The 24,571-nt window shown below is 36.4% G+C and overlaps 1 protein-coding gene and 2 pseudogenes across 1 annotated transcript; 2 read left to right on the forward strand and 1 right to left on the reverse strand.

Annotated features, from left to right (window-relative positions):
• Nucleotides 1–1,449: 1,449 nt before the first annotated feature.
• LOC107627130 (uncharacterized) lies at nucleotides 1,450–2,472 on the reverse strand. Its single transcript, XM_016329991.1, has one exon. It carries the CDS (start codon nucleotides 2,470–2,472, stop codon nucleotides 1,450–1,452), a length of 1,023 nt encoding a protein of 340 aa, XP_016185477.1.
• A 4,889-nt stretch (nucleotides 2,473–7,361) lies between these two features.
• Nucleotides 7,362–8,868, forward strand: LOC148573520 (uncharacterized; annotated as a pseudogene).
• Nucleotides 8,869–8,970: 102 nt separating this feature from the next.
• On the forward strand, nucleotides 8,971–10,169 carry LOC107627132 (uncharacterized; annotated as a pseudogene).
• The last annotated feature ends 14,402 nt before the right edge of the window (nucleotides 10,170–24,571 follow it).

Consider the following 24,571-nt stretch of genomic DNA (forward strand, 5'->3'; position numbering starts at 1 on the left):
TTCTATACCTCGGTTTGTTAACAAAAACCCAAGGAACTTTCCTTGTTTTACGCCAAACGCGCATTTTTGGGGATTGAGCCTCATGTTATGTGTTCGTAACTGTTGGAAAACTTCTTTTAGGTCAGCTTCGTGCTGTTCTTCAGAGCTGGATTTGACGACCATGTCATCGACATATATCTCAATATTTTTTCCGATTTGGTCTTTGAATACCTTGTCCATTAGTCTCTGATAAGTGGCACCTGCATTTTTCAGCCCAAAAGGCATTACTTTGTAACAGAAATTACCTTGGTCGGTTATGAATGTTGTTTTATCCTCGTCGTATGGGTGCATTTGGATCTGATTATATCCTGAGTATGCGTCCATAAAGCTTAGCACTTTGTATCCTGAGGTATCATCTACAAGTTTGTCGATGTTCGGCAGACGATACGAGTCCTTTGGGCAGGCTTTGTTCAGATCTGTGAAATCCGCACACATTCGCCAGCTTCCTGTATTCTTCTTCACCATAACTACGTTGGCCAGCCATGAAGAGAATCGGACTTCTCTGATGAAACCTGCATCGAGAAGTTTCTGTGTTTCTATTGCTGCTGCACTTCTTCTTTCGGCTCCCAAGTTTCGTTTTTTTTGACATATAGGTCGGGCATTCGGGTTGATTGCCAGCTTGTGGCAGATGAAGTTTGGGTCGATCCCAGGCATGTCGGCCAGCGTCCAAGCAAATAGGTCAGCATTATCTTTCAGGATGTCCTTCAAATGTTGCTTTCTCCCTGCAGAAAAAGCTGATCCAACGTTAGTATATTGATTATCTGTATGTAATTGTACCTTTTCCAGATCGTCTGTTGGGGAGGGTTGGTCGTGGTTATCTCTTGGATCCATGTCGGTTAGTCGTGGGATATGTTCCGAGTTATAGACCAAGTTTATCCTCGGGATTGTCTCTTTTGCGGTCTTTAGCAAACTCGCGTTGTAGCATTGCCTGACCTCCCTGTGATTGGCATGAACCATTGATATTGTGTTGTCCTGCAAAGGAAATTTGACGCACAGGTGGACGGTGGAGACGATGGCTCTGAAGGAGTTTAGGGAGGGGCGTCCTAAGATGATGTTGTAAGGGCTGGCGCAGTCAACCACTAGAAACTGAATGTCCAGGGTCTTGGAGTTTGGTGGTTCTCCTAATGTTGTTCTCATCCAGATGTAGCCGGATATAGGGACTCTTTCGCCTGAAAAGCCTACCAGCTCGCCTCCCGACGGTTGTAGTGAATTGTCACTCAGTTGCATCTTTTTGAATGTGGAATAGAACAGGACATTGGCGCTGCTTCCTGGATCGAGCAGCACCTTTTTCACGGTTAATGGTCCCATGCTCACCGAAATTACGATTGGGTCATCCAGGTTTGGCGCTCTTGATTTGAAGTCACGAGCACTGAAGTTGATTGCGGCTGAGGAGGTTGGTGTTGGGGAGTTTTATGGGGTTCCTTCCATCGTCATCATGGCTCTGTAACTTCGTTTCCTTGCTGTGTTTGTCATTCCTCCCCCTGCGAATCCTCCTAAGATGTAGCTTATGACTCCTTTGGTGGTCGGGGTTTCAACTGGGTCTCGCCACGATCCTTTGTCTCTGCGGTCCGAATTATGCTTCGGTTTACTTGTATCGGCGTCCTTCTGACTCCTGGAGCCGATGTACTTGTCTAATAGCCCCTGTTGTGCCAGTCTTTCCAGCAAATCTTTAGCAGCTACACACTCGTCTGTGGTGTTACCGAACTTCTGGTGGAAAGCGCAATGCTTCCCTTTGTCTACATACCTATGGTCCTGGTATGTTCCAGCCTTGACTGGTGGCTTGATCAGCCTGTTGTGGAGTATGTCCTTTATAATGTCTTCCCTCCTTGTGTTGAACCTGGTATATGAATCAAACTTTGGGGTTAGTTTAAAAGATTTTCTATGTTCTTTGGCATTGGACCTGTTTGACTTGTCCTCGTCTTTTCGCGAAGTCGGCCTCTCGCTCCTTCGGGTTTCACGGAGTTCTTCTATTTCAATTTGTCCCGTAGCTTTGTCTCGGAACTCTTCTAGCATCTTCGGCTTGGCCACAGCTATGGCTTCTTGGAACTTCCCTGGTTGGAGCCCACTTTTGATAGCATGCAGTTGTACTTCTAGATTTAAGTCGGGAATCTCCATGACCGCCGTAGTGAAACGCGTCATGTATTCTTTGAGGCTTTCATGCGGGCCTTGCTTGATTGTACTGAGGTAGTCCGAGTCTCTGACATATATTTTTGATGCTGCGAAATGATTGATAAACATCTTGGCGAACTCGTCGAAGCTAGTTATGGATCCTGCAGGCAAATTAGAGAACCATAGTAGGGCGGCTCCATCCAGGAAAGTGGGGAAGGAGCGGCATAAAATGGGATCGCAATCGCTGTTGAGGAACATCATGGATTTGAATTTGGTGACGTGGACCTTCGGATCTCTGATAACTTTGTATGGGGTCAGGGTCATCGGGAGTGTGAAATTCAGGGGCATTTTGTAGTTCATTATCTCTTCGGAGAATGGATTAGCTCGTCTCCTCCCATTCTTGGGGGGAGTTTCTGCTGTTTTAGCATTGGACTCTGATTGATGCTCATGTTCTGCTCGGGACTCGTCTTTTTGCTATGCTCCTTTCGATCTCCGTTGTTTTGTATTGTCGCCAATAGTTCGGCCATTCGTTGATTTTCTGCTAGTAGTGCGGCATTCGTGGCAAGGAGATCGGCGTTTGCCTGGGGAGAGTGATGAGTTTCGGAATGATCCATCATCGTCCTATTCCTGCAAAGAAAGAGAAATGTGCAGATATGGGTAAGCTTAAAAATAGATATATTCTCGGGGGGAGAAGTTTAACGTCGACCCCACGGTGGGCGCCAAATGTTCTGGCAAGAATATTGCGCATGATCTATACGTCGGTCTGGTGATACGATGAGTGCTCCTGAGCCGATGTTAGTCCTGAGCCGACGTTATCCTTGTGAACTCGAACCCGAGCGTGGTACCTGCAAAAAGGACTCCGATGCTCAAGTTAGTGACCGGAGAAAATACCACTAAAACCGAATATATAAGGTTAAAGATGAGTAGTATAGGGTAAACTGAGTAGTTCTATTGAGCGAGTGTATTTTGTTTGCCGTGTCTTGCTCAATGTTACCTCTTCGGATTTATAGGCTCAGCGCGGGTCTGATCGGTCAGCGTGTCCCGAGATTGTAGTGAGTGGATTAATCCGGATATGCTGGCATGTAAGTTGGCTCCGTGATTCGAGTATGTGGGCGGTTTTTGAAAGGCGACCGTTGCGCCGAGGTATATCTCGGATGTGGCCGAGGTTCTTAGGTGCAGTACAATTACTAAATTAATTATTATCTATTTATTTAATATGATTATTTATTTAAATAATAACTTGCCATTTGGCAAGTTATTATTGGCTTCTTAAAGTCCCTGCTAAGAGGGCCTGTTTCCTCTGGAAATCTGTGCGGGGACCTTCTCTTCTTTTGCTCCAACGGCTAGAACCTCTTAGTGTCAGAAAAAAGTAAAATTGGGTCTCCGCATTGGACTTGCTCTTAGACCATCTCCAGTAGGAAACTCATCCCAGTTCCTATTTATGGCCCACCTGTCATAAAAAGTAACTCCACATCAGCTTTTGCGTCATAAGCAGTAAATAGAAACTCAAAGCATCTCTCTCTTCTCCATTAGGAGGAACTAACTTTAGTCCCTGTTGTGGTCCCACTTATTTAATTAATTAAAATACTTAAAATTAATGTAATTAATTTTTTTTAATAATGTAATTTAAATATTTAAATTTAAAAATAATTCACTATTAAAAGATATTAATATTAAATAAATTTATATATAACAATAATACACAATATATAATTCGGGATTACACTAATTTGTAAAATTACTTAATACAAAGAAAAATATAATTAAACTCTATAGTTGATTTGGAACTTGAGAGTTTGAGGTTTGAGATTGTTGGATATTTGGAATTTGAGGAAAGTTTTGTAAGTAATTGAAGAAAGAGTTGAGTTGGTTTGGATCCATTTTTTCAAACAAAAAATAATAGTAGCAGAACTTTGATTTCGTAAACTTGGAAGAAGATGAAGAAGAGTAGTAGAGAGTGTGAGAATAGAAGTGTATCTAAGTGGTATATATAGAGTAACAAAATATTAATTTATTAATAATAACGGTAACATAGTAACGGCTAGTTTCTAACGGCTAATTTTACAACAGCTAGTTTTGCAACGGCTAATTTAATATAATAATATAAATATAAATAATATTTAATATTAATTATGGTATAAATAATTAATATAAATTATTAATTAAATAAAAATTTAATTATTTAATCTACTTAATTATTATAATTATTAATAAATTAATTTTAATTTAATTACTTAATTAATTATTAGTTAAATAATTAATATAAATTATTAATTAAATAAAATATCAATATTTAATATAATTAATCATTATAATTATTATTAAATTAATTATTATTTAATTATTTAATATAAATAATTATTATAATTATTACTAAATTAATTATTATCTATTTATTTAATATAATTATATATTATAATATAATTATTTAATATAATTAATATAATTTTATATAATTATTTATTTAAATAATAATTTTCCATTTGACAAGTTATTATTGGCTTCTCAAAGTTCCTGTTCAAAGGGCCTGGTTCCTCTAGAAATCTGTGCGAGAATCTTCTCTTTTCTTGTTCTAACGGCTAGGACCTCTTAGTGTTAGAAAAAAGTAAAATTGGATCTTCGCATTAGACTTCCTCTTACACTTTGTTTGGTATAATGGAACTTGTGAGGAAAGAAAAGGGGAAAGATGAAAATGAGTGGAAAACTTGTTTTTCCCCTGTTTGGATTAGCAGGGAATTTGAATGGAAAATAAAAAAGCCTATGTAGGGCCCACTTAAAAATTTTCTGCCCAAACTTGCGAAGAAAACTGGAATGGAAGTATAAAAATGTGTAAAATTACATATATACCCTTTCATTAAAAACAAATCAAAATCCCTAATCTGAAAAGGAAAGCACGTATCTCTTCTCCATTTTCCCTGTTTCTGCATCATCTTCAACAGCGATGCCATAGCTTCCTAACGCCGTCGCCATTGCTGCAGCAGCTTCAGCATCTTCGGGACAGCTCCACCACATCTTCATTCCTACATTCTCAAGCCAAAGGTGCGTTTTTTTTTCTGTTGTAATCGTAGTTTTTTTTTTCCAAAAATGAAATACAAAAATCATCACAGCACATATAGGTGTTAATATGGGTCTGAAACATGCCATTTAACTTTGTGTGTGCTATTTCTTTGTGAGAAGTGGATTGCATGGTGTGTTATGAGAAGGGTCATGATATGAGGCATGTATAAGAGTCTTGAAAGTTGTTTTAGTACAATGAGAAGCATCCTGCCCAAGTTAATATTTTGTAGAATGAGATGAAAATAAACCATTAATACTTGAGGTAATTTCTTCAAGTTTTAAAATGAATATACAATCCCCAATTATGTAACCAATGGCATGTATCATAAAATAATATTTGAACAAGTGCAATAGTAGTAATGTGTATCACAAGAATATATAAGGCATAAAATACAATAAAAATCCATAATAATGATTATGTTAATGAATAATTCTTAAAATTTACACAGGTAGGAAAATGCAAGTTTTAATTTAAAATTTAATTTTGGCTTAAGGTTTTGATAATCAACACACTCATAATGCTTCTTTTAGAGTTAAACTATTGTTGATATTGTATAACAAATAACAATAAAAAATGATGAAATTGACCATTACTCTAGTTCTAGTAGCTAGGCTCTACTTGTTGGGAATACACTATATATACATATTGAGATTTGAGAATGAAGAACAAAAAAAAATTAACAGAGCATGATCATAATAATGTTTACCCAACAAAAGAGCAACTTGTGTTTCATACTTCCCATCAAGTAATCCATGACCATATCTGTATTTTCCCTACAAAAGTCGTTATAGCCACATAAGTTAACATTACATTACTTAACAAGTTACAAATTAAAAAATTTCCAAGAGAAGAACAAAACACTAAATATAGAAAGGAAAACACGCCTGAGAAGCTGCGAATAATAAATAAAAATTGAATGTTACTAATAATAATAAATTAAAGAATAAACATATGGGTGACGGATACTTAGTTCTTGAAGACCAGACAGCCACTTCAAATTTCTCGAAGCAATAGTTCAGAAACTCCAAATAAAAGGGCCTCTTGAATACTGAAAATGAAATTTATTAATTATTAGAAAGTAAGGAATAGATATAGTAATTAACATTATTAACTACTACCAAGATTAGTAAGCTTTCCCATTTAGTAATGTGAATGGACATTATTATGTGTGTCTTTGTTACATATGCATAACTAAGTCACTCATATTTCTGATGAACACTTTTAAATTGAAAATTGATTGCATTGTTGCTTGTATAAATCCATTCCTTATTTGTTAGGTTTCATTAACGTTCATGTGGAGTCTGTTCCACTTCAGCTTAATTGTTTCGAAAATTTCTTTTTGGCTATTCATAATCTTCAATTGGTTGCTTCTTCTAATTTATTTGTCAATTGTTTATGTCATAGGAAGAATTTCTATAAGTATTATTTATACATGTTTGTTTTTTAAATTTTCTTTTTTGTTAGCTTCCTTTTATGTATTGATTTGATTTCTTAATTATATACTTGAATTGCAACCAAGTGTAGTGATCAACTGAATTAACATGAAGACTACAGTTAACTCAAAAACTTAGTGGTAAAAAGCTAATCATTTATTGGTCAAAAAGTAATTACTAGATTATTATACCCAAGAGTGCAACTACATTAGTAGTGTTGAGTCCCTTAGCAACAAAATATGCTTGAAGTTGATCCAAGGTCATTAAAGAACTTGGAAGGTTTTATGTTAAGGTTATATTTGCTGTTAAACTTTTTTCTCCCTTATTGAACTTCCCCACTAGTACCTTCAGCCTTTAATAAACACATATATACATATTTGTATTATGTCCACGCATGTTATTATCATGTTTATGTAGTATATGTACTTATTAATTTTGATGCCTTTAATCAATTCCTTATGACGTAATTAATATAAATATATTTGCGCATACAAATTTGTACGAAAAAATATAAATTTAATAATAAGCAAATAAAAATTTTTTAGTTTAGGACAAAAATAACATGATTTCTTATGGGTCGGTTAAATTAGTTTATGACAATATTATTAAATACTTTTAGTTGCCAAGTCCACTAAATGTTGGTGCTTATCCAATGCATTGATTAATATTTCATGTGATTAACAATTTTTTATATGTTCACTCTAAACATTATATTCTCATAGATGGATAGCGAGAATATCGAAGATGCGATAGTAGGAGACAAAACGAACGTCATACCTGACTCAGGATTTCAAGTTAATCAATTCTCCTCTGCTGACCTGTATCATCCTAAACAGATACAAATCTTACCTCGTATTAGGGAAGACTTAGAAAAGAGACAACAGATTTGTGTCACATCTCTTTCATGTGTTACGGTGCATACGTTATATTCTTTGGAATTATTATCACAATATAGGCCTAGGCAAATTAATAACAAAAATTTGGAAAGAGAAAATAGGCGTACACAGTTAATGACACAGTTACTGACGTCTGAAAAATGTCGAGATGTCATACGTATGGGCCCTGAAGCATTTAGGCAGTTATGTCAAAAGTTAAGAGAAACTGGTAGAGTAAAGGATTCAATTCGCTCTACCGTTGAAGAGCAAGTCGCTAAATTCCTACATATTATAGGTCATAATGTGAAAACTAGAACCATGTCTTTCTTCTTCCACCGCTCAGGGGAGACAATTAGTCGTCACTTTCACAATGTCCTACATGCTATTCTATCGTTAGAGGGAGAGTTCTTCAAGCAACCATCTGGTGAGGATGTTCCTTATGAAATACATAATAATAGTCGATTTTATCCATTTTTTAAGGTACTAACTCTTTCAATTTAGTTAGTGACATTTATGAAATAGTGTATGAAATAAATACAAAATTGTTATGTTAATATGTCAATATGTTTTTCAAACAAGGACTGCATTGGAGCTATAGATGGAACTCATAGCCGTGTGAAGGTATCAAGGGCGGAAGCCCCTCGTTTTCGGGGAAGAAAAGATCACCCCACACAAAATGTTTTTGCTGCCTGTGGGTTTGATATGAAATTTACTTATGTTTTGTCTGGTTGGGAAGGAACTGCCTCTGACTCAAGAATTTTGAAAGATGCTTTAAGTAGGGAACATCCACTTCGAATACCCGAAGGTCTGTGCTAGTGTTATTTATGAAATTGTCTATATAAACTTAAATTCATAGTCAAAGTATGCAATTCTTTAATTTTTGTATGTAACTGGTGTAGGAAAATACTATTTAGGCGATGCTGGATTTATGCTAAAGCCTGGGATACTGACACCATATAGAGGTGTTCGGTATCACTTGAAAGAGTATTCCGTACGTGAGCTACAAAATCCCAAAGAATTATTCAACCACCGACATTCTTCATTAAGAAATGTCATCGAAAGATGTTTTGGAGTTTTAAAGAAAAGATTCCCAATTATAGCCGGTGACACAGAACCTTATTATTCATTTGAAACTATGTGAGACATTTTTTTGGCATGTTGCATACTGCATAACTTTTTAATGGGTGTCGATGTTGATCAGTCTATAATTGATGCGGTTGATCAAGAATTGCTACAAGAACAAAGCATAGATAGATCACAATCAAATCAACCACGTGATGAGGAATATAGGCATGCATCATTGTTAAGAGATAACATTGCATTCGAAATGTGGAATGTGTATCAATCATTATAGGTGATTATGTTTCTTATATGTGAATATGGATATATATGTATGTATAGTTTTCACTCAGAAGTGTTTGATTGGATTTTTTATGGGATTGTTACAGGTTACATAATGCCGAATAAGGGAAATAAAATAGCAGAAGCCAATCAACCTTCGAAAGATAACTTAAGATGGTCTGATGATATGGATGAAGTTTTGCTAAACGCATTAGCAGAGGAAGCATCGAAAGGTAATAGGCATGATGGCTCGTGGACAACTGAAGCATATGCCAATGTTGTCAAGACTTTGAGCATAGCAATAGGCCCTCACATAACAAAGAATCACATAAAGAATAGAATGAAAACATTAAAAGATCATTTTGCTGAGGCATATGACTTATTTCATCACTTAAGTGGATTTGCATGGAATCCTGTAACTAGAAAGTTTGAAGCTGAAGAGGAAGTGTGGCAAGACTTCATTAAGGTATCTTAAACTTTGCTTTTATTACTTATACTATCGATGAAGTTAGTCAACGAATAATTTCAACACTTGTTTATATAGGAGAAACCACAAGCAGAAAAATGGAGAAAAATGCAAATTAAGCATTATGATACTTTGAAGGAGTTGTTCGGAGCTGATAGAGCTACTGGTAAAGGGGCTGCTACGTCACGAGAAAGGATTCAAGAAATTGATAGAGATCACATTGATTTGAATGACTCATTTGAAAACATTGGATTTTCTGACATAGATGTTAATAGGGGACATGATACCCCAACGTTTTCTGCTAATTTAGATTCACCAAGTGCTCTTCATAGTCAACCAAATCAATTAGGTGGGACTTCGACGTCAAGAGGAACAAAGCGTAAGTCTCCTATGAATGATTTTTTGGAGGCACAATATGAGAAAGTTGCTTTGGGAATTACTGCCATGGCCGATGCTGTCAAAGAGGGTACTTATCTATCTACTAAGCTACATGACGTAGCTCAGAGGCAGGTTGAATCAACTGAGAGACAAGCTTCTGTGGCTGAAAGGCAAGTTTCGGTTGCCGAAAAGCAAGTTTCGTTAATTGAAAGATAAGTTGCAATTGCTGAAAAAGGGTTGGCTATTATGCAACAAAGTAGGCCTTGCCTTTATAGCGAATCAGATGTATGGGATATGTTGACTGACTTGGGTCTGATAGGTTCAGCTCGGATGCAGTGTTATCAGTTTTTATGTGAAAATGAGCAGAAAAAGCGCCAAATTTTTGGGATCCCACCTGAAATGCGATTGGATGCTCTTTTCATTTCATGACAGCTGCTGGTGTTCGCTTGGGAGATATGGTACTTTCTTAAAACATTAACCATTACAGGTATAACTTTTATATGCACCTAATTTCTTCATCATTTGAGGTTATTGCTTTCATTAATTGATTATGGGTTTCTGAGTGTCATATACTATGGGTATATCTTCATGTATGTAAAGAACTCTACCATTTTCTGCTTTATTAATGTTAACCATGGTTGGAAATAAATCACTTTATGTATATATACTTTGAGATTGACTGGTTGTTTAAATAGAAAGATATCGATAAAATAGATTATCATGATCAACTATGATCTTTGAATTAATTTGTCATTATTGTATATGCTCGTGCAGGAATCATAACTTGAAGATGTTTGGGAACAACAAGTACACTGCTTAGTACCAGTAAAAATCGATCCTGTGTTAATAATTTTGACTAGGAGAAACTTTATTTTTTTGAAGTAGATGGGTACAGATGGCTCAAGCTATGTAGAATTGATTTTTTGAAAGTAGGCGATGTCGCTGACCATAAAAAATTACCCTTTTGAAAAGTGTTGTCTGATGATAAAATAGTACTCTCTAGGAGTTATTTTGGTTATTACTTTTTTGGCATTTTGTTATATGTTTATAAAAATTGTATATGATTGTTGGTCGCACGTACTTGGAAAGAAATGCTACCAACTTTTGATAATATTTTATTTTGCAAATACAATTTAGTGAAACTTTTTTTTAAATATGTAAGGAGATTAATGATGTAAAGTATGAGTAGTTTTTATTATTCTTTTACGGGATTATTTATTTATATATTTTTAAAAAGAATAATATATATTTTTATTTATGATATTAAAAGATAATAAAAAAGAATAAATTCATAAAAATAAATTCAAAAAAATAAATTTTTTTAATGAAGAAAACACGTTACAATTTTGAAATATAATTTGGATAATTTTTTTATTAAAAAAATAATTTAAATACATTGGTATATTATAATTTACATATAATATAAAGAAGGATATTAATGTAATTTCACTTGGTTATGATTTTCTCTCTTCTTGCTTTTACTTTCATCCAAACACAAGAAAAATTTCCTTCTATTTTCTTTCCATTCATTTTCTCTTTATCCAAACAACATAAAAGAAAATTAACTTTTCCTTTCATTTTCTTTCCTTCCATTTTCTTTCCTTTCATTTTCTTTCCTCTCATTTTCCATCTTCCATCCAAACAAAATGTTAATGTATCCCCTTTGAGGTCTGAATCCGCAGACGCTGACTCTGCCATCTCTTTCTGTCTGCTTCCAGACTAAAATTAATTTATTCAATTCAAATACGTGAATATTAAATGACTATGTATATGAATTAATATTCAACGTCAATAGTCATTATTAGTAACTAATATGTTAGGCGTATGAATATATTGTTAAAATTTTTTTAAATAATACAGTGTAATGTTAGGCATATTTTGACATGAATTTAGTAATTAAATGTTTATTTAGGTTTATTTTTATAATCTAGGTTATTAAGTATATTTTTATGACTTTAGTTATTAGTTAGGATTATTAAAATTTTTTAATTAACTTAATTACATCACAAGATGTTTAAGTGTCTATTTAGTGAATATTTAAGTAAATGGTTTTTTAATTTAAATTTGTTATAACTTCAATTAAGTTATTAACTTAATGGTGTACTTATTGTTAGTCGTTTAAGTAAATATTTTTACTTAATCTAACTTATGAAGGAGATGGAAAATGAATGTTGTTATTAATTAATTACTAAATAATTTATTTAAATTAAATTATATAGATGTTTCTTAATTTAGTTACTCAATTTTTAAGTAAATATTTTTATTTAAATGAATTTATAATGTAAATCTTTGTAATTATTTATTAAATTAGTTTACTTATTTGTTGGTAGAATTATTTACTTTGAAATTTTTATAATTTTATAGGTTTACACATTTTTGATTTGGATTTTTTATTGTTTATCAGATGTCTCACTTATTTCTTCACAAGAGAGTGAGTAACACACTTCCACCATCGAACACCATTGTCCCCCTACTTGAGGGAGGCTGGCTTCAGCATTGCGGAGCCACTCAAGAATTTAGTGTTTGACAACTCCTTGATCATGACATTTGTGGAGCGCTGGCGCCCAGAGACCTACACCTTCCTCCTGCCGTGGGGTAAGTACATCATCACCCTCCAAGACGTCGCATACCACCTCGGGATATGCGCTGGGAGTGTGTCCAACAAATACCCAATACTAATGATCCAACCACCCTCTGATAGTACGCGAGGTGCTACATACTGTTGTTAATCGGGGGTTAATTACCTGTTGACTGATAAGTCCAATAGTCATGTGTAAGAAATCGCGATTAATTAACCGTTCAATTAAATAATTAAATTGTCCCATAAAAAATTTAGAATATTAATTAGAAAATTTAAATATGATTTTTGGAATCACTAGATTTTTCTGAGTTGAAAAATGTAATTTTTTTTTGAAAAATCACATAAAAATGCGAACCGGTAAATTAACAGGCAGTACTGGCTTAAGTCTGACCGGTACTGTGCGAGAATGATAACAACAGTAGAAAAAGTTAGGAAACAAAATAAAATTAAAAACCGAACACTAATTTTAAAGGTTTGGCCTGAAATTGGGCTAAACGAGCCAAAAACGCTAACAGGTTAGACCGGGCCCAGGTAGGGCCCTAGCCTAACATATATAACCCCTTAAATGAACCCATTCAGCTTCATAACACCCTAACACACCACCATAGCAGCTGCAAGTGAGAAGAGAGGAGAAGAGAGTGTTACTATTCATCACTAACTTCCGGTGGCCATAACTCGAGCTACGGTACTCCGATTCGCGTGCCGTTAGCGACTACACGAAGCTCTTGCCGAGCCCGTTAGTTTCATCTAGCTTGTGTTTGTAAGATTTTGAAATTTCCTCTCCTCTCTGCAGCCCTATGAAATTCAAAAATGTGGGTGTTGGTTTTGAGTGAATTTTTGTGTTTTGATTGATTAGGTGGTATCTAAGGTTGGGCTATTAGTGGTTTGTGTCTCAAACACCATTGGAGAAGGTAAGAAAACTCTTTACCTTATTAATTTGTGAATTTGATGAACCCTAGATATTGATTTGTGATAAATAATGTATGTCTAGCTTGAAATTGTGATTATTGGAGCATTGGTTCTTGAATTGGTGGCTTGTTGGTGAATTGAGGCTTGTTGGAATCAAATCTTGGTGTATAACACATTGGGAATTGGCCATGGTATAGTTTCAGTTTCCTCTATGTAATATATAATATTTCTGGACACTTATGCTAGTGGACTTTAGGATAGGATTGAATTGATTGTTGGAAATTGTTGAATTTGATAATGAATGATGGTATTGTTGGTTTTGATGAATTATGATGTTGAGCTTGGATGTTGTTGTTGATTATTGAAATGGAGGTTGAAAATAATGATTTTTGAGTGTTGATAATGAATTATGAGCATTATTAATATTGATAAATATTGGAAATGGATGAATGATGCTTGAGTGTAATCATTGAGAATTTGAGGAAGGTAAGTGAGAATTTTTGGGATGAAATTGGTGGAATCGCATGTTAATAGGTTGTGAATTCCATTGGAAGGTATATAGACATCATTTAGATCCATTTGAAACTGTTTTGGTTGTAGGATATTTGGTTTTGGTTGTGAATTTTGGAAGTTGAGAACCTTGTTAACTTTTGGTAAAAACCAGTTTTTAGTGAACTTTGACGGATCATAACTTGAGCCTCAGTTTTTGAAATTTGTTGAAATTTGTCTTGAATAAAATTTTATTTAAAGATCTTTACATTGATATAAAGTTTGATGAAAATGGATTTCTGTAGAGGAAGTTATGACTGTTTGAAGTTTGGTACGAAAAACTGAATTCTGCAACTTTGAAATTTTTCTGAGTCTGGTGAGGTTTGCGTATGCGACATGGTGCACGCAACGCGACCAACCAATTTGGGTTAGGCATCTCGCGTACGCAAGGATCAGCATGCATACGCAAGCCATCAGACTTTCAACCCTTGCGTATGCGACACGGTGCACGCGAGCGAGCAAACCATTTAGGTTGGGCATCTCGCGTACGTGAGGCACTGCATGCATACGCGAGCTATTCAAAAATCAACCCTTGTGTACGCGACCTATAACACACGATGCGAGCAACCCATTCGGGTTGGACATCTCGCGTACGCGAGCAGGGGGTTACGTACGCGACCACCCTTTTTCAATAGCATGCCTACGCGAGGCAGGTGCTTGCGTTCGCGAGACCCCTATTTTGCTGAAACAGGATTTTTCTCTATTTTCAAAGGTTCTCCAACTTTCCAAACTTCTTTAAATTGCAGTTTAAGAGTAATATCTTGTAGTTAGACCTAATGACTAATAGAGGAGAATTAGTGACTTAAATAGGTAAATTTTACATGAATTTAGAAGACGGAGGCTTAGGTTTCTAGAGTACTAAGGAAGGATTTGTTGAGTGAGATGGCAGAGTACTGTAATGACGATTGAGATAATGATTTGTGGAAGTTATGAATTGATGATGGTTGAGAAGAGTCAATGAATCAGAGTGGAATGATGGATTACTGATGTACTAAAAAATGATTTATGAAAACCACTGTTATATTATTTCATACTGAGATTGTTGAGACGCTATGCGCCTGGCAAGGACGGTTGGTTAATCCTGCTTGTCGAGATCGCAGTGGCGGCGTAAGGACGGTTGGTTAATCCCGCTTACATTGAGATGTGAGGTTTGTGGTAAGAGTATCCCTCTCGCATCCCTTCGGAATCACTAGAGTATGCAAGAACTATATCCTGGACCGTGTTCCGGGCACGATATCTCGGGGGTTCCCATTCTGAGACCGAAGGGCGACATCTCCATGGAGATGTGTCGGGTTGGTAGTTGAATCGACAATGTGATATCACAGCTGAATAGGACAGGCATTCATCATGTGCCTCTTCTATCTGTTTATTTGCTTTGCCAACTTGAATTGCTTACCTAATTGTATAACATGATTAATTGTTTTTTGAATTTTTTGATATACATGCTATACTTGTGCTTTACTTGCATTATTATTACTTGTGTTTTCAACTGGAATTCAGGAGGTTCGGAAGGCGGTGGTGATGGGATCGCATGGTGGTTAGGCTGAGGAAGGCTGTGGGACAACGGTAAACTGATAGTTAGAAATCTCTTAAGATAGTTTATCCGGTTTCATAAAGGATTTAAAATTACGGTTTTAATTTTAGTTATGCTTTAAGTTAAATCTTATGATTGATATGAAGCTCTAGGATTGTCTCTGGCATCCCGGGGTCTTATATCTTACATTACTGGGCACTGTTACCATACTGAGAACCTTCGGTTCTCATTCCATACTTTGTTGTCGTTTTTCAGATGCAGGTCACAACCCACCTCGGTGAGTTGCTTGATGGTGACAAAGCGGAGGACCTATATCATATTTTGGAGTCTTTTGGCTATTTTGATTTTGTTCTCTCACTTTTGTATTTATATTTTCTCTAGAGGCTTACTTTGAGAGAGATATTTTGTATAAGTTGTTTTACTTTCGAAGCTCTGTATGTCTGTATCTACTAGTCGGCTTAAACTTCACGGGCTGTGGCTAGTTCTTTATGATTATTACACTCTTATATCTATATATGTTCCATTCTCTTGTATCTACACCTTGTATCCTATGCTTTTAACTTCATGTGAATGGTTGCACTTTTGTAACTCTATTTTTGAGCTTATTTCTCCATCGGACTTCTAGAATTATTATTCCTTTCTATATATATTTATGTATAAGCTTTAGGATTGTTGTAACGTTTGATTATCCTTTGCTTTATAGCATGAGGTAAGACTTAGGGTAATTAGGGTGTTACATTTAGTGGTATCAGAGTGGTTCATCCTCGTGAGCCTGAGGGATGTACCGATTGTGCTTCATTGCATACTCTATGTCTTTTTCTTTGATGCTATTTAGGTTATCTATTTGATATTGTATAGCATGCTTGTTTGTGAGTGCCTTTTTGGGATAATTGAAGCACTAGGCTTTTGGTATTGAGACTGATCACCTTGATATCGACTGTTTGGACAGGAACCCTAATGGCTACTCGCAGACGAGGTCGTACTCGTACACGGGGAGAAATTAAGAATGACCGATCGGCCGAAAACCATGCCGAGTTCATGGCGGCGATGGCCAACTTGGCTAACACTGTGGAAGCGAATACTGCTGCAACTTTGCAAGCTGTGCAGAGATTGGGTCAACCGGCGGGAAATGAAAATGGAAATGGGGATGGAAACAGAAATGGAGACAGAAGTGGTAATGACTTGGGAGGTGCTCCAATGACCTTGGCTTCATTTATGAAAGTTCACCCACCGACTTTCAGAGGTTCGACCAACTCAACTGAAGCGAACAATTGGTTTCGAGCTATAGAGCACGCACTACAAGCTCAGCATGTCCTGGCTAATCAATATGTAGAGTTCGTGGCCTATCAATTGTTAGGAGAGGCGTAACATTGGTGGCAAGGAGAGTGCCAGTTGCTACGACTTTCGAAAGCAGAAATTCCATGGGATGTGTTTCAAACGGCGTTCTATAGGAAGTATTTTCCGGAGTCGATGAGAGAAGCAAAAGAGTTAGAGCTTATGCAGCTGAAGCAAGGCTCACTATCTATGGCTGATTACACAAGTCGGTTTGAGGAGATTTGTAGGTCCTCTAGGGTATGTCAAAGTGCCCTGGAGTCCTATGAGAGATAGAAATGTATTAAGTACCAAGGGGGCTTGAGTGACAATATAATGACTGCTGTGGCTCCTTTGGAGATTCAGATCTTTTCTAAGCTTGTGAACAAAGCAAGGGTGGTGGAGGATTGTGCTAAGAAAGTGACATTGGCAAGAGATAACCGAGGAGGAAACAATGCTAGAGGCCGAGGCAAGTACTTTCAGCCGAGGGGTCAGAACTTCAAGAGAGGAGGACATGTGCCTCAAGGTCAAGGAAACTTTAGGAGGAACAACCATGATCAGTAATACCCGGTGAGAGGGAGAGGTAATCAGAGTAAGGCTTCCCCGGAATCAACTTGTGATCGTTGTGGACGTTTTCATCCGAATGACTCGTGGGGGAATCCAAATGTGGGTCAAAATTAGCACCAATGGCGAGTATTTGCTGTGAACGTTAATGATGCTGCAAAGGCAGATCCTCTGATGAGAGGTAACTATTTATTTGGTGATAAAATCTTGGTTGCATTGTATGATACTGGGGCTTCGCATTCTTTCATTGCATTTGATAAGGTTGAGGAACTAGGGTTGAAAATGTCAGAATTAGCTTTCGATCTGCATGTGCATACTCTGTATCAGACGGTTGTGACAAAGTTAGGTTGTAGGCATGTACCTTTCAAGCTTGAGGATAGAGAATTTATTCATGACTTAATTTTTTTGCCAATGGTTAGGTTCGAGATGATTTTGGGGTTTGACTGGATGTCCGAAAATCGGGTTTTGTTGGATTGCTTTAAGCGATCTATTCGGTTTGTGCCAGAAGGAGAAGGTAGAGCAGTGGTAGCTGAGGGCTATTACCTGAACTCTGTATTGGTGAACTATAGTGGAGAGGAGTGTTAGGGTTATATATTGTTGGCTGCGAATGTGTTAGGTGATGATCAGAGGTTAGAACAAATTCTAGTAGTTAGAGACTTTCCTGAAGTGTTTCTGGAAGATATTCTTGAATTTTCACCTCAAAGGAAAATTGAATTCGCGATTGACTTGGTGTCAGGAGCCAGACCAGTGTCGATTGCACCGTATCGAATGGCTCCGATAGAGCTGGCTGAACTTAAGACTCAGTTGGAAGAGCTTCTGAACAAGAGGTTCATCGACCGAGTGTGTCTCCTTGGGGAGCGCCAGTTTTATTGGTGAAGAAGAAGGATGGAAGAATGTGACTTTGCGTGTACTACCGGCAGTTAAACAAAGTGACTATGAAAAATAAGTACCCGTTGCCTAGAATCGACGACTTAATGGATCAATTGCAAGGAGCTGTGGTGTTTTCGAAGATTGATTTGAGGTCTGGATGCCACCAGATAATGGTGAAGGAGGATGACATTCCAAAAATTGCGTTTAGGACGCGCTATGGATACTACGAGTTTGCGGTGATGTCCTTTGGGTTGACGAATACACCTGCTGTATTCATGGATTACATGAACAGAGTGTTTCGTCCCTTCTTGGACAAATTCATGATGGTTTTCATAGATAACATCTTAGTTTATTCTAAGATGGCAAAGGAGCACGAGGAACACTTGAGAATTGTGTTACAAATCCTAAAGGAGGGGAAATTGTACGCTAAATTATCGAAGTGTGAGTTTTGGAAAGAAGAAGTGAAGTTCTTGGGTCACATGGTGAGTAAGGATGGAATAGCGGTGGATCCTTCGAAAGTGGAGGCAGTAATGGAATGGGAGAGACCAACTACGGTGACAGAGGTTAGGAGCTTCTTGGTGTTTGGCCGGATATTACCGAAGATTCATCGATGGATTTTCTCGAATTTCATTACCGATGCTAAGTTAACCCGAAAGGAGATACCGTTTGTGTGGACGTCGGAGTGTGAGGAGGGTTTTCAGACTTTGAAACAAAAGTTGACTTCAGTGCCAGTTTTAATTCTACCTGAACCACACGAACCGTTTGAAGTATACTGTGATGCTTCTTTGAAGGAATTGGGTTGCGTATTGATGCAACACCAGAATTTGGTGGCTTACGTATCACGTTAGCTGAGACCACATGAGGTGAATTACCCAACTCATGACCTGGAATTGGTGGTGATTGTGTTTGCATTGAAGATTTGGAGGCACCACTTGTACGGGGTGAGGTTTAAAGTCTTCTCTGATCACAAGATTCTCAAGTACATCTTTGGTCAGAAAAAACTCAATATACGTCAGAGAAGGTGGATGGAGCTGCTGAAAGATTATGATTTTGAATTGAGTTATCACCCTGGAAAGGTGAATCTTGTGGCTGACGCATTGAGTCGAAAGTCTTTGACTGTTGCTTGGATGAGGATCAAAGAAGAGGAGTTAGTAGATAAGTTTGTAGAACTTAAGCTGGATATCGGTGAAGCTGACAGACAAGCCTATTTGAACCAGTTGTGCATTTCAAGTATGTTTAAGTCAGAAATTTAGAAGGCTCAGCAAAACGTACAAGAACTTCAGAAGATGTTTCAACCAATTGGCACGAAGAGGCATGGAGAGTTTACTAAGGATGATGAAGGATTGTGGAGATATAAGGGGAGAATTTGTGTGCCGGATGTTGGGAGTTTGAGACAAGAGTTGTTGTCGGAAGCTCATAACAGCGGGTTTTCTATTCATTCAGGAAGTACGATATGATTTAAAGAAAATGTTCTGGTGGCCTGGGATGAAGAATGATGTAGTTACACTTGTATCTAAGTGTCTGACGTGTCAGAAGGTGAAGATAGAATACCAGAGATCGTTGGGAATGTTACAGCCACTTGAGATTCCTCAGTGGAAGTGGGAAGGAATTATAATGGATTTTATGACCGGTTTACCGAGGACTAGGTCGGGATTTGATGTGGTTTGGGTGATCGTGGATTGCTTAACCAAGTCCACTCATTTTCTACTTATCCGAGTGAACTATTCAATGGAGGAGTTGGAGAGGTTGTACATCAAGGAGATTGTAAGGTTGCACGGTGTGCCATCGAGCATAGTGTCGGACCGTGATCCCCGATTCACATCAAGGTTTTGGGGAGCTTTTCAAAGAGCTTTCGATACGAGACTGTGTCTCAGCACAGCATATCATCCACAAACGGATGGACAGTCGGAAAGGACTATTCAAACGTTGGAGGATATGCTAAGGGCGTGTGTCTTAGATCAACTAGGAAGTTGGGACCGTTACATGCCATTAGTGGAGTTTGCATACAACAACAGCTTTCATGCGAGCATTGGGATGGTTCCGTATGAGGCTTTATATGGACGGAAGTGCCAATCTCCACTTTGTTGGTATGAGGCCGGTGAGGTAAGTGTGTTAGGGCCGGATTTGGTAGCAGAGACTACTGAGAAGATTAAAAGGATTCGAGCTAGGATTTTGACTGCACAGAGCCGACAGAAGAGCTATGCGGATCAGAGAAGGAAACTGTTGGAATTTGAAGTGGGCGAACATGTATTTCTGAAGGTTACTCCGACAACTGGGATTGGAAGAGCAATTAAAACTAAGAAGCTGAATTCGAGATTCATTGGACCGTTCAAGATTTTGAGGCAATTTGAGCCAGTTGCATATCAAGTAGCTTTGCGGCCGCATTTGTCTAACTTACATGACGTATTCCACGTGTCACATCTTATGTACAGAGGGTCAACAATTTGTCCCAATTTTGCAAGTCTCATTCACTTTTAATTCATTTTCATCATCAATTCATATCTCATTTTCAAATTCATTCAAAAATCACACTGTAAAATCAATCCTCATCATCTTTTATTCAAATTCAATCATCATCATACATCCTCCCATTTCATTCATTAATAATTCCAAATCAAACATAATTCATTTCTTAACAAATCACGTTCAAAATATAGTTCTTTTCTTACTACATCGAAACTCAAAGAATAATATTTTTTTAATAAATCATATATAGAATGTAAAGCTTTTCTTAATAAATCAAAATCACATACGTAATTATTTTCATAACAATCGAATTCAAACATAATTCTTTTCTAAATAATTCGAACTCGAAACATACTTCTTTCCTCAATAAATCAAACTTGAAACAACTCTTTTCGTAATAAATTGAAATTAAATAATATGATTCTTAAATTCAATTTTCTTTTTAAAGAATGCTTCAAACAAATTCTCAGAATTCTATAAAAATTTCAGCAGCATCTCCTCTAACACTTGGACTCTGCCACCCTTTTTGGCTCCCATCTAAATATTCCTCAAACCCTTTTCAATCATTTTCAAATCGCAATCATTTTCCAGAATTCAACCAGTTCTAATATTGAATTATTTTCAAATCGAACCAATTCCAATAATATATCTTTTTCAAAATAAAACCAGCTCCAATATTAAATCATTTATAAAATCAAACTAATTCAAAATCAAACTGCTTCCAAAATCAATTCATTTTCCTATCTCAAATCATTTCCAAATCCGATTCATTATTTACATTATCAAATTAACTCCAAAACCAAGAAAAACCACTTTTCATAAAATTCAACTAAATAACTTTACAAATCAATTTCTCATCAACAACTGCACTTCACTCAAGCAATCAGTAATTCAGTCCAGCAAACAACCACATCCACAAGACAAACATAATCACAGAAATATATTTTTCACATCAATATCTATTTATAATAACTCTTTAATATAAAATAAATTTTAAGAAAAACCCTACCTCGTTCGCGATTCAACTACGCGACAAACTACGTTTCTATTCTTATCCCGGAGCAGCAGCATCAATACCGACTGTCCCCGCAGTAGCCACATCCTCTAAACACAGCCTTAGCTCAATCCTAAGACATTAACTTTTCATAAAACTAAATAATCTATAACAGAACAGTGACAAAGAGGAGTTTTTGGAGTAAAAAGAACTTACCGCACAAGAAGGAAGTAAGAACGAAGTAGCGACAGCTTTAATCAAAACATGCACTGATCGAAATGCGATCCGGCAAGAGCAAAACCTGACGGAAATGACAGAAAGTGAAGGCGAGGTAGAATAGCTGTGGTGGTCACTCCGGTCAGCACTGACGGCGGCACAATTGCTAGGAGATTGTGCAGCAGCCCCGCAATGAAATCCAACCCTCAAAAACGGCGACGGCGGCAGCCTTTGGCAGCAACGATGGTTTCCTTTAACAACGACGGAGGCAGCACTATTTTTCTCTTCTCCCTTGCGAACTCGTCTCTGTTCACGATTCACGGCGGTGATAACGTGCGGCTCGGCGACGGTTATGGATCCAAGGTGACGACGAGGTATGGCTCAACCACAGACTGGTGGCAACGGCGTAGCTTCTCCAGCTCGCGTCTTCTATAGCAGATCTCTCTCCTCATGCAGTGCTTTCTTTTGACGCCACCTCCTTCCTTAGGTAGCGACGGTGACGCAACGACAGCGGGGGTGGGCTGGACAGTGGCTAGTGCGAGGGCGACTTCCCTTTCTTTCTTTCCTCTTCGCAGCCTCTCCTCCCTCTCTTTACTGTTTCTGTGTATGTGTGGGTTTGTTTTGTATGTGATTGAGGGAGAAAGGGTAAAAGAGGATGAATGGCGGCTGCAGTGAGTGGCGGTGAGGTGTATGGGTGAGGATGAGAGTAATGAAGTTAGGGTTAGGTTAGGGTTAATCGGTTCCAATTTGGGGATTTAGAGTTAATAGACTATGATAATTTTAATAAAATTAGGGTATAATGTATAAATTTAAAATATAATTTAATCCCTTAAAATTACTTTAAAAATATTACTTAATTATTAATTTACTAATTACCTTTTAATCAAGTATTCTAATTTAAAATTAGAAATAATATAATTTATTTTTTATTTATAAAAATTAAAGTATTAAATTCTAAAATCTCAATTATTTAAATTAAATCATATAAAATTTTTATTTTTTTACAACTGTTAAGTTGTATAATTTAAATATAGAAAATTATTCAATAATTATGAGATTAAGTAAAATTTTTAATTTAATTATCAAAACTTGATTTAATTACTTTTAATAAAATAATTTCTAAAAATAAAGTCTTTAATGAATAAATAAATTAAAATTAACTCATAATAATATTTTTCAAAAATTTTGGATCTTACATCCTACCCATCTTATAAAAATATTTGTCCTAAAAAATTAAAGTAATGTACAAAATATTACATAGTTTTAATACTTTACTTCTGTATACTTTAGAAGAGCAAGAAGTCTTGGTATATATATAAATGTCCAAATAAGACTTAGATATAAGAGAAGAATGTGGTGTAAAGCAAAAGTTACAAGATAAGCTCAAAACAAGGAGGTTACATGGTTCCAACAATTGTCCAAAATTTGAAGAAACTCAATAAGATGTAAATTTTCAAGATAGGTGCTTGCACACATGATTCATCCGTGATAATAACTAGTTTTTGCACATCAAGCCTTAAGGTTTCAACTTTCCACGCTTTAACATAACTCACCATCATAACTCCCAACTGTACTTTATCAAACGACTCATCCGAAAGTTTCAATCTCATCAATCACTTCGCAAATTCACCACCGGTCATAAGCATAACATTGATAAAACTCTTTCGCATAAAACACAGCTCCACAACATCTTGTGGGATCACACACTTATAGGCTTCACCTTCCGCATTCACCAACCGTGTCCTAAGAACTAACGTATCGCTTGTTATATCTCAAGGTCGCACGTGATACTAAAATAAACCTCAATTTTACTCATAAAGATACAATATCTTAGAAAGAAACAACAAGCAACAAGGATAGTACTCATAATTATTTGAAAGAATGAAGGAAATTGCAGGTAAACAAGGATACACAAGCAATGAAGATTGCCGAAAAAGAATCATTTGGCAACTACAAGGATAACTCTTGAATTAGAGAATTTTTGATAGGATCAATAAGAAGAAAAACAGTGCATTAGTTTGAAATAGATTCAAGCTGAGTCAAAAAAGTATGAGATTTTATAGAAGAAAAATGGTTAAAGACAATAGTGACGCATCGCAACGGAACAACTTCAGATTACCACAAAGGTTCATAGTTCGTGGAGGAACATGAGATCAACAATCATGTTGCAAGAGTTTTAACATAGTCAGAAATGTAAACAGATCAAGATATGTGTAAGGTACAGGTTGTGAAGTAAAGAAATATAAATTACATCTCAAGAAAAGAAAAATGACAAACGATACGTCAAATTACACAGCATGATTAGAATACATATGCCTATACTGCCTAATTAAAAGGAGCACTGAACATTTTCAAAGATTTAAGGATCCGTGTCGTGCCAAAACAATTCTCAAAGAGATAAGTGCGAGTATGTTTAAAGATATACAAATCTCAGTAAGAGAAGAATAAGCGGCAAAGATAGGATTCACGTGAATTCGACAGGAGATGTAGGATTACAACTAAGCAACAATGTACATGCATGAGAAAACGTTTCAAAAAGAGTCATTTTGAATCTTAACGAGAAAAATTGAATTTAGGAACTCTAAAGGAAACAAGAAAAGGGTAGTCATAAATTAGATCAAAATAAGCTAAAAGCAAATTAGAGAAACACAAAATTCACAAGAATATGAAGGAATGACTCAAGTCACCAACAATCTAGAATGGTCAAATGTCATGAAGTGTGTCGAAAGGAAGAATCGAAATGCAAATAAGAAAGAATTTTGATTTCAAAGAATACCAATAGAAAACATAAAGGAGAACAGGGCAATTATTTACAAAATTCAAGAGAATTAGTAAAAACATAAATATTGCGTCATGTTAAAATAAATTCAAGTCGAAC

The sequence above is a fragment of the Arachis ipaensis genome, chromosome B2 (genome assembly GCF_059453495.1).
Source record: "Arachis ipaensis isolate K30076 ecotype BB chromosome B2, ASM5945349v1, whole genome shotgun sequence".
NCBI lineage: Eukaryota > Viridiplantae > Streptophyta > Magnoliopsida > Fabales > Fabaceae > Arachis > Arachis ipaensis.